This window comes from Magnolia sinica, chromosome 16 (assembly GCF_029962835.1).
Source record: "Magnolia sinica isolate HGM2019 chromosome 16, MsV1, whole genome shotgun sequence".
NCBI classification, from domain to species: domain Eukaryota; kingdom Viridiplantae; phylum Streptophyta; class Magnoliopsida; order Magnoliales; family Magnoliaceae; genus Magnolia; species Magnolia sinica.
Genome location: NC_080588.1, coordinates 23159067 through 23177739, shown reverse-complemented (window position 1 = coordinate 23177739; position 18673 = coordinate 23159067). Strand labels below are relative to the sequence as shown.

The window sequence follows — 18673 nt, the reverse complement described above, 5'->3', positions numbered from 1 at the left end:
TGAAGTCCTTATGTAACTTGGAGTGAGATCCTACTGAGAAATTGAGATGACGGGGAAACTAAGTGGAGTAATTCATAAGAGGATGCAGTAGAAGAAGCTGGTGGAAGATACAAAAAATCCAAAACTTAAGATATCGTACGATATTATCGTCGATATCGTGCGATATATCGTCGATATCGTACGATACATTGTCGACATCGCCGATACAACCCACCCCGATTTAGATATCGCGGTATTTCCGCCTCCATTATTGTCGGAAATCGACAAATAGAGTCACGGACAGTCACGGGTGCGTTTGCAGGGGACTCACAAGTCCCACTGTAGCCAACAACCCCCGACGATAAAAAGCCGATGCCGTAGGTGGTGGAGAATAAAAAAAAAAAAAGAGGGAGAGAGAAATCGGAGACATACCTGTAGCCGGAGGTTGTAGCAGTGATCGGAGGTGGGCCATTCGACAGGTAAGTAGCCTTCTCCCTCTTTCTTCGAATTTTTCTTGATATTTTCTTCAATTTCTCGGTTCCTTCGCTGATTGGAGCATGCCTGTGCGGATTTCTCGGCGATTCGGCGAGAAATCAGGCCGGATTTGAGGAAACGGAAGAGATATCCTCTCCGGAACCGTCGCTGCGTGAAGGAGAGGGAAGGCTCTCGCGACAGACGGGGAAAATGAAGGAGACGTGCGGGACGGGTGAAACAGGGATCGGCGCATCCTGTGGTTTACTGAGCACGTTCTTATCGTACTCGGTAAACTCAGTTGGGCCCACCTGTAAAGTATGTGGTCTATCCACGCCGTCCATCTGTTTTCCCATTTAAATTTAGGTGTTTATCCCAAAACTTAGAGGTGCAGTGGATCATACCACATGAAACAGTGGAGGTGTTTTAACGGTGGATGTTCAATTCAACTGTTTTGTAATTTGTGGCCCATTCAAACATTATATATGGTTTATTTTTGGGATAAAGCCCTGAAATTATCTAGTAAAATGAATGGATGGATCCGATAATATACATAAATCGTGGTGGACCTCAAGAAATTTTTAATGGTGAACGTCACTCTCTCCACTGTTTTCTGTGGTGGGGTCCACTCGAGCGCTGGATCTGACTTATTTTTTGGCTCACGCCCTAAAATGATCTGTTGAAATGGATGGACGGTGTGGATAGCAAAAATACATCATGGTGGGACCCACGTAACTTGGTGGCGTCACTTGAAATTGGATTGCGTCTTGAGTTACTCGATGCGCTTTTATCGTGCGGAGTAAACTCGATTGGGCCCACTCTGTTAATGTATATGGTTTATCCACACCGTCCATCCATTTTCTTGATAATTTTAGGGGTTAATACCAAAATTGAAGTGAATCCAAAGCTCAAGGGACCATTACAAGGGAAACAGTGTGGAATAATGATTTCCACCGTTGAAATCTTCCTAGGGTCCAAATTAATTTTCATTTGTCATACAACCTGTTCATTAGATCTCAAAGACATGGATGAAGAGAAAACACAAACATCAGCTTCATCCAAAACTTCTTTGGCCTCCAAAAAATTTCCAATGGTAGAGGTTCAATCAAACTGTTTCCTGTAATGTGGTCCACTTGAGATTTTAATTTGCTTCATTTTTGTGCTCTAGCTCTAAAATTATCTGCTAATATGAATTAACGGAGTGGATAAATTAAATAAATAACAGTGGACCCCACACAGTTTACTCAGTACGCTAAGGGTATTGAGTTACTCAGTACGCAATCCGCTTCGGACGCGGATTTCCTACGAAAGGGCGCTAGAAAACTGGGTGGGGCCCAACGTGATGTTTTTAACAAATCCACCCCGTACATCAGTTTTCTGAGCTCATTTTAGTACTAAAGACCAAAAATGAGAAGGATCCAAAACTCAAGTGGGCCGCACTAGAGTAAAAGGTGGGTAGGAAAATTCCTACCGTTGAAAACTTTCTGGAGTAGTTTGTGATGTTTAAATGATTATGTAGACCGTTAAAAACGTCAATACTACTTGGATGAACTTAAAACACAAATATTAGCCTGATTCAAAACTTCTGTGGCCCACAAATATTTCAACTGTGTACCTTCAATAATCACATTTTAGGTCCACTTGAGTATTGGATACGGTTCATTTTTGGCCTATCATCCTAAAAATATCTCGGAAAATGGATGGCCGGGGTGGATTTCTCAAAAACATCACATTGGGCCCCACCCAAGTTTCCAGCGCAGGAACTTCCTGTGAAAGGCTTTCGCATTGGCTACTCCCCTTGACACCAGCCCCGTGGCTGGTGTTCGGTGGTATGTGGGCCCCACCATGATGTATGTGTTTCATCCATTCCGTTCATACATTTTAAAAGATCATTTTAGCCCTTCATACTAAAAATAAGAGTGATATAAATCTTAGTGGACCACACCACATGAAAACAATAGTGATTGGATATCCAACATTTAAATCCTCCTAAGGCCTAATGTATTGTTTATTTGACATCCAATCATTGATTAGGTCATAAAGACCGGATGAAGGAAAAAACAAAGATCACTTGATCCAATACTTTTAATGCCCCAAAGGTTTTTAATGGTCAAAATTCATTCAACATTGTTTCTGTGTGTGGTCCAATTGAGGTTTGGATATACTTAATTTTTGGCTAAAGCCCTAACATTATCGGTAAAATGGATGGACGGAGTGGATAAAATACATAAATCAAAGTGGACCCCAGATTTTACTCGGTGCGCTAAGCGTCTTGAGTTACGCGACTGCAATCCGCTTCTGCGTAAAGGGGAGCACGATGCTCCTCGAGCTCCAATTCGAGCAGTTCAAAGGAGATCAGTTACCTTCATTTATTTATCAGGGACCTCTGTGGATTGCTTTGGTTAGGCAATCCTAACCATTGCATGTATGGCTTAGTCAAAGGATGGCTACCAAAAAGTGATGGGGATGGGTACCATCTTGCCTGATTGACGCTCGGGATAGGCAGGGGCTCTGAGGGCCCCACCATGATGTATGGGTTTTATCCACACCGTTCATCCATTTTGTCGTATCAAAATAGGCAGATCCAAGGCTCAAGTGGACTACACTAATGGAAGAAACGGTGATGATGAAGCAAGCAGTGGAAACCAGATTAAGGAAAACCATATTAGATTTCGAGCATCCATAGGTGGTGAAATTCCAATAGCGTGAGTGTGTGGGGTTGTGTCTGTGCGTGTGTTAAAAAAAAGAAAAAAGCAAAAAAAAAAGCTCTAAGGCTCCCAATAAGCTTTTAACGGTGTGCGTTTAAACACCACGGTGTGGTCCACTTCATCGTGGGATCTGCCTTGTTTTGGGCTTATACGCTGAAAATGATATGGAAAAATGGATGGACAGTGTGGATAAAATCCATACATCAAGGTGGCCCCACAGAGGCCCTGCTTGTGCTGAGCTTTTGAGATACGTGGGGTAGTACCCAATCTACGTCCACAAGATATAAGACCAAATAAAAAATGAATTAGATCATCGGTTTGGTATGATTTTCACTGGGTAGTCTAGCAAATATGTTCTAGACTTGATGGACAGTTCAGATTGATTGATGGAACTGTCAAAATGCCCCACTTCAACTAGAGGCACGCTAGGTTATGTTGCTATGAGCCCAGTGCAGCATTTCTAAACACAGTAATAAAAAGGTAACGTGAACGCATGGCCAAGATAAAAAAAGAAAACAAGTTTTTCCCATCTATTTTGAAAAAAATGCTCCAGCGCCTTCGGGGTACTGTAAGTTATAGTACTTCTAGTTGCACCATGATACTTGAATAGTCCAATCTATTGATCTGTACCGTCCATTAGATGCACAATACATGTCATGGAGAACCATGTAAAAATCACACCAATCGGGCAAATCTAAGCGTCCAATGCCATGTACATGTGGATGGTGCTCTATGGACTATTCCTTAAAATAATCTAACAAAATGGATGAGTGTCATGGATATACAGCACATGCCCCAAGGTGGGCCCTAACAAGTACTAATATAATATTATTTTATAGATAAAATATGTCGGGAGGAAGAGGAGGTAGGCAACCTGATATAGGGTGGACGTACGGTCGGCCCATTCCCGATAATCGATTCGGGAGTATATGTAATTTGTGTGGTCATGTATCGAGGAGTGGTGGGGTAACCCGCTTAAAGGAGCATTTAGCGGGAGGGTATCGCAATGTTGTGGATTGCCCGAAGTGCCCACAGGATGTGCGAGAACAGATGAGGACCATATTGAAAAAAAATGTGAAGACAAAAGATGAACGACATGCACGGGAGAGGGAGATTAGGGAGGAGTTGGGGCGGCCACCATATGCAGGTGAGGATGATGTAGTGGATCTCGATAATGATGATGATCCCGAATACAGACGTGCAATTCAAGAGTCCATACGGGATCAGTGGGAGAGGGATCAGGATAGGAGATGGGACACAAGTAGGCCTAGATTTGAGGGGTCTATCCATGAGCGTGGTGGGGGGAGTGGAGCAGGAGGGAGTGGAGCAAGGGAGAGTGTTAAGGGTGGATCAGGGGAGGGTAGTAGGCGGGGAGGAATATGGGGCATGGGCAGGAGTAGCAGCATGCGGGTACCGGATCTACCTTCAGATCCGAGGATGTACAAAGAGGCAGGAGGGACACAAAAAAAAATAAAAGAGATGTTTAGTGGAGGGGATGTGAGGAAAAAAGTTGGAAAATTTATAGCAAAATTTTTTATATATGATCAAATCCCCGCAAATGCCGCAGCAAGCCCGCACTTTAAAAATATGATAAGTGAAGTGCAGCGTGGGGGTGAGGGTGTGCAGCCTCCCACACCCGCCCAGATCATGGGAAAATACTTGGATGATGAACATGCAGAAATGAAGACATACGTTGATTCGTATCGGCAGTCATGGGAGATGTACGGCTGCACCGTCATGTGTGACGGTTGGACCGGACCGACGAAGATGTCGATTATAAATTTTATGGTCTATTCCAGGGGATGGGTGGTGTTCCTAAAGAGTATAGATGCGAGTAGTAAGATCAAGGATTCTAACTACATTTACAAACTAATGCACAACATCATGCAAGATGTTGGGAGGAAAAATATTGTGCAGTTTGTTACGGATAATGGGAGTGCATTTGTTAAGGCGGGGAAGGATATTCAGAGCAAGTATCATATGTATTAGACCCCTTGCGAAGCCCATTGCATCGATCTCATGCTGGAGGGGATCGGAGATAGGCAGTCGGTGAAGACTGTAATTACTGATGCACGGCTCATCACAAACTTTGTATACAACCACGGCTGGTTATTAGCTGAAATGCGCAAGAGGTGTGGTGGGGATATAATGCGCCCCGGAGCGACGCGGTTTGCCACAAATTATATCGCCTTAAGTAGCCTTCTCAAACACAAACAGGGGTTACGAGAGCTTTTCGCCTCTCATGATTACATAGAATGGAAAAAGAGGTTGACAAAAGTAACCTATAAAATTGAGGAGCTGGTGCTGGGAAATTCATTTTGGGATAAAGTGCATGGTGTTGTGGGTATTCTAGAGCCCATTTCTGTGGTGTTGAGGATGGTGGACAATGAGACAAATCCGTCGATGGGGTCGTTGTATCCGTCTATACAGCTGATGAAAGAGGCCATCATGGTTAAAGCTCCCAATGCATATAAGTGGGTGCATGCAATAATAGACGACCATTGGGAAAGAACGCTTTCTCACCCACTACATCAGGCTAGTAAGTACCTATATAGATTTTTTTTTCCATATGCAATAATAAACGAGGGTTGTATTGATGTGTATATGTTGGTTTTCAACGTATTTCCTGAATCCCAAATACCACTACAGCCGGAACCTCTTCGAAGATAATTCATTAAAGAGGGCTGTGCATGAGGTGTACGATCACTTATTCCCCGACTGTCCAGGGAAAGGCACATTTGGTAGTGAGGTAAATATGTTCCGCACTTACATTCTCCTTATCTTCATCTCAATCATTAAACACTTATTCTAATTGCTATACACCATCAACAGATTGTTAAATTCCGCGATGCAGTTGGGATGTTTGGGTGTCACCCTGCGGTGAAGTCAAGGAACGCCATGATGCCATGTGAGTCACTGTAGTAAACTTAACTTTTATATTATTTTGGAAATTTTAGGATAATGAAAGAATCTTATGATATACAGGCGAATGGTGGTCCATGTATGGGACTGACTGTGAGGTTTTACAACGACTGGCCGTCCGTGTGCTTGCACAGACGGCGTCCTCGTCACCCTGTGAAAGGAATCGGAGTACATTCTCCCTCATACATACAACGTAATAGAATAGGGTATGAGAGGCTTCAGAAGCTAGCGTATTGTCACTACAATATGAAGTTACGAGAGAGGCTGCTCCGCTCGAAAGGAAGAAGAAAAGCGCAGGAAGACCCACTGAACCTGATGACAGTCGGACAGCATGCATATGCTGAGGATGCAGAGGATGACACAGTTTACCGATGGGTTAGGTCGGATGACTTAGATACCTCGGATGGGCGACCAGAGCCACATATTGGCAGCGGAACAAGGGATTAATGTTGACAAACATGTGGAGCGGCAGAGGTCTCTGATGAAGCATTCGACCCATTAACGAGGAGTCCGGAGGGCGGCTCGCGGCAATCACTATCACGCGGGACACGTGGCGGGAAAACATTATCTGACACCGAGACCGAGTCAGAGAGTGATGGAAATGAGTCCTGATGATGATGGCGGCAATAAGGGTGACGATGACTCCATGATGAAGGATGATGATGATGATGATGGTGGTGGCAAACGGGGATGGTGGCGACACGGGTGGGAGTCGGGATAAGAGGCATCTTAGCCCTTTCAGGGAGGAGAGTTTCGATCATTTTACACAGGAGCCTGACCATAGTTCTTGTCCAGGAGAAACCACGACCCCGTCTTGTTTACAATAAGACATACACGCATCAAAAGCTACTGCAGAAAAAGCAGACCCATAAACTTTCAGATTTTGAGGAGGAGCTGCTGGCAAAATGCATGAGGGACACAAGTGTTCATGGCAGGCGAGGTGGTTCTAGATTTGGATCACGGACGAGGAGAGCTCGAGTTACAGGCCACAACATGAATCTGGATCACAAACACAGGAGAGTAGCTCGAGTTCTGTGCCACAGTATGGGCATGGATATGGACCTAGTGGATATGCGACGAGTGACTCCAGCAGTTACGGCACATCATTTTTCAACCTTGGTCAGGGGTTCACTTCTGCATATGGGCAAGGATATGAGCAGCAGTATGGATATGGCCAACAATATGGATACCAAGGAGCTTCATATGTGCCCTTCCCAAATCCATATCAGTTACAGACTGTGACGATTACGCAGTACCTACGGATGGGCATATTGATTCAGTTCAGAGAGGATGAGTACCAGCGTTATATTAAGGAGTATCTTAACTGATACCACTCTACTATGACCCAGGCACAATATTATCGATTTGTAGAGCAGCAGTACTATGCCCAGCCCCGTCGAAATGGAGATGATGATTACGAGCCACCACGCAACTCTATGTAGGTCTAGACCACAACTAGTCCCCATCATTGATATGTATATTTCTCAAATTTTACTTCTTCAGTTCTTCTTTTGCTTTTCAATGAATTGGTTGTGTTTTCATACATGACTCTAATCTATTTATAAATAACATACATTCAATTTAAATATAGTTGCGTTAGTTCAATTAAACATCGCATAACTTATGACCCTATACAAAGGAAATTTATCATGTGCATCTTTTTTTGAGATATTATGATTTAAAAGTATGTATTAAGGGCTTTTTTAACAATCCCCAAAGTTCCATTAAAAATTCAACCATTTTCCCAATGTTTCCCCATGTTTCCCAAAAAGTGCGATAAACTATGCGATACAAACGATATATCCGGTGCGATAACCGATACGTATCTGTATCCCAAGGGTGCGATACTTGGAGTGAGATCCTACTGAGAAATTGAGATGACGGGGAAACTAAGTGGAGTAATTCATAAGAGGATGCAGTAGAAGAAGCTGGTGGAGGAAATTGGACAAAGGTTTCCAATGGGAAACGGTTGCCGGAGAGGAGAGCAGGTCATAGGATGCATGCATCCACTAATGTAACCTCAAAAAGTGTGTCAAGGCCTACTACTCTAGGACCATGAAGTCCTTACATAACTTGTAGTGAGATCCTACTAAGAAATCGAGATGATGGGAAGACTAAGGGGAGTAATTCAGAAGAGGATGCAGTAGAAGAAGCTGGTGGAGGAAATTGGACAAAAGTTTCCAATGGGAAATGGTTGCCGGAGAGGAGAGCAGGTCGTAGGATGCATGCACCCACCAATGTAACCTCAAAAAGCGTGTCAAGGCCTACTACTCTAAGACCATGAAGTTCTTATGTAACTTGTAGTGAGTTGCTACTGAGAAATCGAGATGATGGGAAAACTAAGGGGAGTAATTCAGAAGAGGATGCAGTAGAAGAAGCTGGTGGAGGAAATTGGACAAAAGTTTACAATGGGAAACAGTTGCCGAAGAGGAGAGCAGGTTGTAGGATGAACTTGTCTGAGTACCCGACGCTATGTCATGGGCTTCTTGGAAGGATGGATGTCGATTAATTTCGAAAGGATGTTTGGAAGGGTGGGAGTGGTCATGGAGGTGGTTTTGCATCGGGACCATCACACAACGGCATATAGGGGATTTGCATTTGTGCATATGAGCTCCGAGGAGGAGCTCACCCGAGTGGTGTAAACCCTTCATGGAGAAAGCTTTGGAGGAGTGAGATTATTGGTTCAAAGGGCTCACTTTGGACCAAAACTTAAGAACAAGGAGGTGCAAAAACTGAATTGAAAGTCAGCTTTAAAGTCCCGACAGATGTGAGGCTTGTGAGGGAGGAGATTGTTTGTCAAGGCTCTATTAGCTTCAGGGAAGAACACCCCACATCCTTCATAGATGTGGTTGCTGGTAAGAAACCAATACAGGAAGATATCATTGTCCTTAAAGAACCTCTTAAGACTAGACAAATTGAAGTCGGGAAATGGGTTTCTTCGGAGGATTCTGTTGATGTGAGGGTAGTTAGGCTGAGGCTGGAGGTAGTTCAAGAAGCATGGGAGTCATCAGTGGTAGCGATGACCAAGGAAGGGGCGTTTCTTTCTCAAGTTAGACAATGGCTTCCGGGTTTTGCTGGTTGCGCTTAGAGGATTACTACCTGAACCCTATGGAAGCTAATGAAGTATGGATCCATATGCATTTGGATGGAGACGTGGACAACTTGTTCATAGGTGGAGCGATTCATAGAGATGGCTCGATTTAACAGATCTGCAGATGGGACGAATACTCGGTTTTTGGGAAAGAAGATCAGTGGTTTTTTATTTGGGGGATTCCATTGGAATTTTAGTTTCTATAGTTCTTCATTACTGTTGCTTCTTGCCTGGGGAGTTCGTCAGAATTGACCCTGCGACAACTTTTGGAGAACAGCTAGGGGTTGCAAGGGTTTTTATTAGGAGGAAGAAATCTTTGGGGGACCCTGGCACAATCAGTGCATTTATTGGGGATAAATAGTTGGAACATAAGGTCCAAAGGGAGGAAATTGGGGTAATTTTCTTTAGTGGGGCGAAGTTTGGAAGAGGACAAGATGGAGCTTCGTTGGCTAGCCATGGCGATCGCACTACTGTGAAAGAAGGCATACAGGCTGGTTTCACTCTTGGACCACCATAAGGAGAGGTCAAGACATATTCCTTGCTCGTTGGAGAAATTTGGGTAGTTGAGGAGGAGGTGAATGTGGTTGTGAGGGTGGTGCCTGGTGTCAAGTAGGAGCATGAAGTTGGGTGTTCACTGCACCGATCCTCGTTTCTTATGAAGGGTTGGAAGTTGAGTTAAAGCCTAACTAGGGTTGCCCTCCCGAGGTTGCATGTTGAAATCTGGGTTGGACTTCGACCCGGGACGTATGTCAGGATATTATAGCTGGGGATGATCTGAAGTGCGATTTTAGTCCGTATGATGTTTCCAATGGAGAGGATTGCTCGGAAGACGCATTGGATGCTGCCCCATGGTAGGGGGATGAATCGCTATCTATAGCTGAAAGGGACGAAGGCGAAGACGCACATGTGAGAAATGGCAATGAGTCTTTAACGCTTATTTTATCTCCCACACATGCTGAGTTTTTAAATTCTCTCTAGCAAGTGTGCTTCAAGATCACATGTGGGATGCTTGGACCCCTTTTATTCTTCGAAAACACCACATCCAACCTTTTTCTTTGGGTGACTTCGGTTCGGCTTCGATAGGTGACTTTATGCAAGAGAAGTGTGTCTGCAGTAAGGAAGGGGAGCACACCTCAATAGAGGCTGTTTGCGAGGAATCAGGGACTTTGCTGGGAGATGCAAGCATGCTTCTTCCTTATGGTGACCGATGGGTCAATTCAAGCATAAGAAGCGACAAACTTGGTATTGCAGCCTTGCAGGAGTACTAAAACTCATAAGGGAAGATGGTTGTCAACGAGGTAATAGATACATGAGAGTTGTTGGAAGAGGCAATGGTGGTGATTCCTCTCTTTGTGCTGAAAAGATGCCCGAGGTTTCGAGAGCGAGGGGTTCAGAGACCGTTGGTTCATTGGCTGAGGATTGAGGTTCATATTGCAGATGAACATAGTAGAGGAATCATCGAGGAACAATTATTTTGGGCCAGAGACATTTTGGAAAGGGTTGGGGGTTGGCGGGTTTATCTTTCGACAGGGATGAGGATGTCTTCGAATTTGACCATTTTGCTCAAGCTAGGGGAGTTCAATGGGAGAAAAATGCTCGCTCTGAGGCTTGAAGTCTCCTAAAGGAATGCGAGAGTTGTCGAGTCTCGAACGTTCGATTAACTACGACTCGGTAGCCATTACTAACAACGGTAAGAGGGTAAGATCGGGTAAAGTTGGTTTCCAATGATTATATTGCCTTGGAATGTCAAAGGCCTGGGGTGCAAGTTCAAGAGAACTCAAGTCAAGAAAGTTAGCAGGAAAGCTAAAGCAAATATTATTGCATTTCAGGAATCTAAGCTTCAATCTATGGAATATTATTGATTCTTTTGGGGGGTTAAATCTAAAGATTGGGCGTTGGTTGATGCTATAGGGGCTGCTAGGGGGATTTTGGTTTGTTGGAATACTCATAAATGGAGGAAAGTTGATTGCACTTCTGGTTCTTTTTCTGTCTATGTTGCTGCACAACATCTCTTCTAGGGTTCTAGTGGATCTTCACAGGTGTTTACGGTTCGTGTTCTCATAGGCTGCGTGAACAGTTTTGGGGTGAGTTAGACAGTATCAGACAGTGTTGGATTTTGTGTATCGGTGGAGATTTTAATGTGGTTAGGTTTGTTGCCAAGAAGTTGAGGGGCGGCAGGGTGACGAAGAGTATTAAGGGTTTTTTTAGATAGGGTTGCTCGTCATGACTTGGTTGATCTTCCTTTAGGGGGAGTCAAATTCATGTGGTTTAACGGGCAAGCTAATGCCTCTTTGTCTCGCCTAGACAAATTCCTCATTTCCACATTGGTTGGAGCATTTTCCTCTAGTTAATCAGCTGCCCTTCGAGGATTGCTTCGGATCATCGTCCTATGGTTGTAGAAGTAGCTGAGGATAAATGAGGCCCTAGACCTGGCATATTTGAAGCTGTATGGCTGGAGATTGATGTTTTTGCAAAGGTTATTGTGGAATTCCTTCTTTGTTGCCCGCTTTGCTTGGTTTTGGTTAAGTAGAAAGCTCAAGTTACTTAAGGATAAAGATTAATTGCTGGAAAAAAGAGGTGCTCGGACCTTGTGAGGCCGAATTCGATACCAGGACAAATAAGATTATGGAATTAGACCTTGAGTAAAAAGAGGTAGTCTTTCATCGGAAGGGAGAGAGGAGAGTTACTCTGTTTAAGATATGCTAGCCGCTTTAAGGAAGATGAAACTAAATGGCATCAAAGACCTAGGGCTATATGGCTTAAATAGGGGATAAAAACACCCAATTCTTTCATAGCATTGCCTGTGTTCAGGCTTGAGGTAACAAGATTTCTAGCTTAATTGTCAATGAGTCGAGAACCTTAGAAAAAAAAAAATAAAATCAGATTTGTGATTCTAGTGTCCAATTTTACTCGAACCTACTCTCTAGTGGGCAGTGGAAGCGGCCGAGGTTCAAGACACTTGAGTTTCAGCAGTTGGACAACCAAGATGTTTCTTCTCTAGAAGCTCCATTCACAGAAGAGGTAAAAGCAGATATGGGCTTCGTGTGCGTGTACAAGGCCCAAGGACCCAATGGTTTCCCTATTATGTTCTTTTAGAATTTTTGGCACATTCTTAAAAAGGATGTCATGGATTATTTAAAGGAATTATTCGATCGCAGTTGTCTTTCGAAAGAGCTTGGGGCTTCATTCATTATTCTCATTCGAAAGGTCGATGGGGCAGCACATCTCAAACTTCTGGTCAAGATTCTTACTTTCAATTTTAAAGGAGATCTCTTAAAGGTCATTTTAGAGTTTCAAGGTGCCTTTGTGGTTGGTAGGCAGATTTTAGATAGTGCTCTGGTTGCTCATGAGTGTGTTAATTCCATGTATAGGGAGAGGAAGAGTGGTGTTGTTTGTAAGTTGGATTTGGAAAAGGCCTATGATTACGTCGATTGGGATTTTTTTAGATTATATGCTTGGTAGGTTGGGATGCGGTATGAGGTGGAGAGATTGGATCAAAGCTTGAGTTCAGTCAACCTCTTTCTCTAGTTTGGTTAATAGGTCATCAAAAGGATTTTTAAGGCATGTAGGGGCCTAAGGCAGGGGATGTCCTATCCCCTTATTTGTTTGTGGTTATCAGAGAGGCATTTAGTATGATGCTTCGTAAAGGGTAGGAGAATGGGCACTTAAGTGGATTTAAAACTTTGGTGGATGGTTGCCAAATAAATAATCTCCAGTATGTAGATGATAACCTTTTGTTTTTTCATGAGGAGTCTTCTGTGGATAATCTTTGGAAATTAATTTTCTAATTTGAAGCCGTGTCGGAGCTGAAGATCAACGTGGCTAAATCTGAATTGTTGGGGGTTCATTTTAGCGATGAAGAGCTTCATTGTCTTTCTAGCATTTTTAGATGTAAAGCCGGGTCTTTTCCTTCAATGTATATTGGGCTTTTGTTGTGTATTGATAAACCGACTAAGCACCTATGGGATACAGTGATTGAAAGAATTGAGACAAAGCTTGCTACTTGGAAGTGTCGATACCTTTTGTTGGGAGGACGGTTGATCCTTTCTGAAGACAACCTTCTCCAACATGCATGTGTATTTCTTGTCTTCATTCAAATGTCCCAAAGAGGTCCTGGACAGACTTGATAAACTACAAAGATATTTCTTCTGGAAGGGGGCCTCAGATGGTAGAAAGTTCCACCTTCTGAGGCGGTCAGAGGTGTGTAAGCCAGTTGCAGAGGGGGGAGTTTATATCAAATGTATGGGAGATGTTAATTTAACTCTCTTAGGGAAATGAACTTGGAGATTTGGGGCTGAGGAAGGGAGGCTTTGGAGGGAAATAATTGCAAAGAAGTATGGGGTTCAAGAGGGTAGTTGGTTTGTGAAGAGGTCTTCTTTATATTGAGCTTCTCGCATTTCGAAAGCGATTTCGGCATCAGATCATCTTATTCTTACTAGGATTGCTTTCTCGTTGGGCGACGATCATTGTGTTCGCTTTTGGACAGATGCTTGGTGCGGAGACCGCACTCTCCAAGACCTTTTCCCCAGGCGCACTCCGCTTGCTCATAATCGTTCCATTTCTGTTGCAGGATGTTTTTCCATGAGTGGTGATTCGGTGATTTGGAGTCCCCCTTGCTGAAGAGATCTGCTTGATGAGGAATTTTGGGAGTTCGTTGAGCTTTTGGACATCCTCAAGATTGTTTTTCCTTGTCCTTCTTGTGCGGACTCAATGGTTTGGAATAGTAATTCTTTCGGAAAGCTCTTCGTTTGGTCTCTTATGAGAAGCTCGGGTGAATCTTTATCTTCTCCACCCCATCCTTTCCATAGTTGGTTCTATGGAGCTCCTCCTATGGTTGATGTGTTTGTTTAGTTGGTGGGGCACAAGAAGGTCCTTACCGTGGATAATCTTCGTAGGAGAGCTCTTATTCTTCCCAATATCTGCTTAATGTGCATGGAGAGTGCAGAATTGATCGATCATTTGTTTGTGCATTGTGTTTTTGCTTCTAAAGCATGGGCCCTCATGTCGACTGGGTTATGTTGGAAACTGTTGAAGATCTTTTGAGGGCTTGGCATGGGGAAGGAGTGGGAAAACTGGGTAAAGTCACGTGGAAGATGAATCTTGTGGCAGTTTGGGGCCTAGAAATCGTAGGTGCTTTCGAAATGAAAGCGTGGGGGTGGATGAGGCCATTAGACTCATTGAAGGGCTTGTGGCAAGTTGGTTTGTCCATGCTTAAGATGTCTTGGTTGCTTCTTTTAGAAGTTTCTTTGCATTGAGTGGGCTTGTTTTCTTTTCCCGCTTTTGTGGGCTTCTAATAAAAATTTTCGTTCACTCTTAAAAAAAGGATTGTCAAAGCTAGCACATTATTATGTCAATCCAATCCAAGCATGATGAGTGTCTCGGTTAGGAGACTTGGTGCTATTCATCCAATGCGAATGTCCAATCAAGCCTAATGTAGGTATTCATGAACACTCATACTATCACGTGGTGAAGGGTGTAGCCACAAGATGCTCAATCGCGGAAATTAATCCATCCCGACTCATCGTTGGTTCCTTGTCACATAGGATAACCACTAAACTGATCCTGGGTTGCCCAAACTTGATGGAGTGGTTATGGAATTTAGGGTACTCAACAACCACGGTGCCACCAGCCACAACGAAGGTATTAAAAAAAGGGTTATGTGATGGCCCCACTGTAACGGCCGTCGTTACGAGGTCGAAACATTTTTTTCCCAATAAAAAGGTCATAATGGTTGTTCAACCAATGTTTTAAATATCGTTATCGCGTAATGTATTGCACCCTTGGGATTCGGATAAATAACGGTTATCGCATGGGATATATCGGTTGCATTGCGTAATGTATCGTTGTTGTTGGGAAACATGGGAAAACTGGGAAATTGGTCAAATGTTTCAATGAAACTTCAGGGATTGTTGAAAAAGGCATCAATACACGCTTAGAAATCAAAACGTTACAAAAAAAGGTGCACATAATAGGGGTTTCCTTTGTATGGGGTCCTACTATATGTGCTTTCCAACTGAATTGATGGAAGTATATTCAAAGACTATTCATTTAATTTATACACGTAAGAAGACATGTATGAAACACAAGCAATACATTCAAAAGAAAAGGAAGAATCACTAGATTGGGTTACATACATGTTTAATTCTGTGTTTGGATATAAAGATTGCAACTGATTTTTGAGAAATTGAGAAATTTTATTTTTTCTCAATTTTCCGTAACTTGATTCATCTCCCCCAAAATTTGCAATCGAAGTTCCAAATCCATAATTTTTCATGGAAAACATGAAGAATCATAGATTTGTAACCATTTAACATTGGTTTAACGTGATTTACAATAAAAACATGTATTGAAAATTGAAAATGTTCACTGGATTGAATAGGTGTGCTATATTAGCACTACCTGTGTGTTTTGTATTGCACAAGTGGGATACAAGATATATCGCGGGATATATCGGCTGATATCGTCGATATTTAAAACACTGGTTACAACCACCATTACCAATATTAAATATCTTGGCCACAACTCTCCCTTTAGCCCTGATGGCCATTATGTCCACTTCATTCTTTACCCATGGACCCATAAGAGAAATTCCATGAAGGAACCCCTATAGCATGCTAGACATATTTAATGCATAAGTTTTGCACACAATTAATAATGAAAACAAAGTATATTCTATTCAACTAAGTGGTCACAAATAAACAAGGTCCATTAATATATGAGACCAGGCTTTTTAGGGCACATATATCTAACAAACCCCTACTTGTCTTAAAGCCAATTGGATTCAACATGTAAACTCATGTTATGTACATCTCGAGAAGACTTTTATTAATAAGGCCTTTGTAAGATGATCCACAAGATTTTCATTATAGGCTATCTTGAGAACCTTTATTTGTTGAGTCTTCATGTATTCTTGAACAAAGTGGTACTTTCTATGTGCTTAGCCCCTTTGCAGATAAGGGCTCTTTGCATTGTGCGACCATTCAACTATTTTCACAATATATCGAAGTGATTTATCAACTGGCCCCTGGGACAACCCAAAGTTCTACATTGAACTTCCTAAGCCAAGCTACCTCTTTGGCTACTTCACTTATAGCCACATATTCGGCTTCAATGGTGTGAAATGCACGATGAACTTCTGTTTCATGCTATGCCAACGGATAGCGCCACCATCCATTGAAAGTATATATCCACTATCGATCTTCTAGAATCCCGATCAGCTTGAAATCCAAGTCTGTGTAACCGATAATCGATAGGTTACGTAATGCATAGTTCTCATGACATATTTCATGATGTGCTTGACAACAGTCTAATAGTTTATGCTAGGGTTGCTTTGGTAACGGCTAACCACTCCCAATATGAAGGAGAGTCACTTCTCATGCATAACATGATGTACATGAGCCTCCCTTTGGTAGACTTGTAAGGAACCTTTTCCGTGGTTTGCTTCTCATCAGGAGTCTTAAGAAAATCATCACTCGAGAATGTGATATTGTGCTTAAGGCACATCTCCCTTCTCTTTAGAAAGATGGCCTATCGAAGGTGGGCCCCACATGATGGATAGGCCACATCAATATTTAGACCTCTCTAGTATACTCACATGGACCGTCAATTTTTTGTACCACTAATTTGATGGTTGGGAATTGGGATCATCCGGTCAAAGTGATTAGAGGGATGGGCAATCGAAGGTGAGCTCACATGATGTATCATCCCACACCAATGGTTCATACTTTCTAATATACACAATGTAGACCATCCATTTTCCAACCCACTAATTGGATGGTTAGGATCATTTGATCAAAGTGATTTGAGAGGGAAGACCAATTAAAGGTGGTTCCCACATGATGGACAGTCCATGTCAATGTTAAGACCTCTCTAGTTACTCATCCATTTCCCAAACCACTAATTTGATGAATAGGGACATTCACTAAAGTGATTAGAGACAGATGGCGATCAAAGATGGATCCTCATGATGGATAGTCCACATAAATGCTTAGACCTCTACTCAATATGGACCATCTATTTCCTAACCACTAATTTGATGGGCATGATCATCCAATCAAATTGATTTGAGAGGGATGAGAAATCAAGGGTGGGCCCACATGATGCATAATTTATACCAATGATCAAATCTTCACTAGCATAACCAATATGAGTTGTCTACTTCCATATCCATCGATCGGATGGCTAGGATCATCCGATCAAAAATAATTTGAGAAGGATGATCCATCAAGTGAAGGCCCCACATGATGGATGTAAGCAATCTATATCCATTTGTTTTGGACACAGATTTTCACACCTATATATAGTATGACAAACAAAGGTAGGAAAATAACTTCATCATCAAAGGTCATCAAGTCTTTTCTTATTACCTCTACCCACATCCTTTAGGGCTTCCCATGCCCTTTTAAGCCTTCAACTTGTACCAACTCACCCCTAACCAATGCAGTTCTTGGTCTTCATTGTACATAACCAAACCATCTAAGTCTACTTCTCCTCAGCTTATTACTTATTGTGCTACTCCTAAGTTCCCTCGAATACACTTATTTCTAGTTCTATCCTTCTGTCTTACCACCCATACATCTCAACATCTTCCTTTCAACACTTATCCTACAAACATGTTGTTCCTTAACTGCTTTGTCCGATAAAGCATGGCTGATCTTATAGCTATCATATAAAATTTCACTTTCAATTTGAGTGGTCAGGACAATCACATAAAACTCCAAAGGCACATCTCAATTTCTTCCACCCAACTTGAACTCTATGGGCAACATCTTTCTTAATCCTTCCATTCTTATGAATTATTGACCCAATATATCGAAAGTTGTCATTATGGGAAGCTTCTCAGTCAATAGTCTTTGTTAATTTCTTATTTCCACTTCTGTTGTTACTAAAATTGCACTCCATATGCTCTGCTTTAGTGAGACTAATTTTAAATTCTTTAGATTTGATAGCACCCTTCCATAAATCTAGCTTTGTGCTTATGCCCTCCCTCGTCTTGTCAAATCAAAATTATGTCACCTACTAACAACATACAACATAGGATCTCTTCCTGTAAATGCCTCGTTGACACGTCCATAACTAATGCAAAAAGGTATGGGCTTAATGCTGACCCCTGTTGCAAGCCTAAAATGATTGGGAATTCACTTGCATCTCCAGTAGTGGTCCTCACATTTGTTACCGCTCCCTCGTACATATCCTTAATCATGTCAATATATCATCTTGCAATTCCTTTCGTTCCCAACACCTGCCATATTAACTTTCTAGGGATCCTATAATATTTTTATTTTCAAATGTCCCCAATCAGTGCTGAAGCATCTAGATAAGAAGGGACTTCCTATGGAGAGGGGCGCATGATAGACGGAAGTTTCTTCTCCTTAAATGGGGGTAGGTTTGCAAGTTGATTTTTGAAGGGGGAGCGGGGATTAAGAACTTAGGGCTTATGAGCATCGCACTTCTTGGGAATTGGTTATGGAAATTCAGTACGAAACCACGAAGCCTTTGGAGG

General features: G+C 42.5%; 2 protein-coding genes across 8 annotated transcripts in view; both read left to right on the top strand.

The window, feature by feature from the left end:
• The window catches only part of LOC131229900 (formin-like protein 20), an 85960-nt gene that overhangs the window by 53904 nt on the left and 13383 nt on the right, over window positions 1-18673 (top strand). The window lies entirely within an intron of this gene.
• Window positions 3921-6272, top strand: LOC131229902 (uncharacterized). Of its 2 annotated transcripts, XM_058225976.1 has the most exons (3): window positions 3921-5907; window positions 5991-6066; window positions 6144-6272. In XM_058225976.1, exon 1 carries the CDS (start codon window positions 4005-4007, stop codon window positions 5145-5147), a length of 1143 nt encoding a protein of 380 aa, XP_058081959.1. In that variant the 5' UTR covers window positions 3921-4004; the 3' UTR covers window positions 5148-5907; window positions 5991-6066; window positions 6144-6272. The 2 variants fall into 2 exon arrangements, with proteins under 2 accessions (XP_058081959.1, XP_058081958.1); XM_058225975.1 differs by having other exon boundaries at window positions 5991-6212.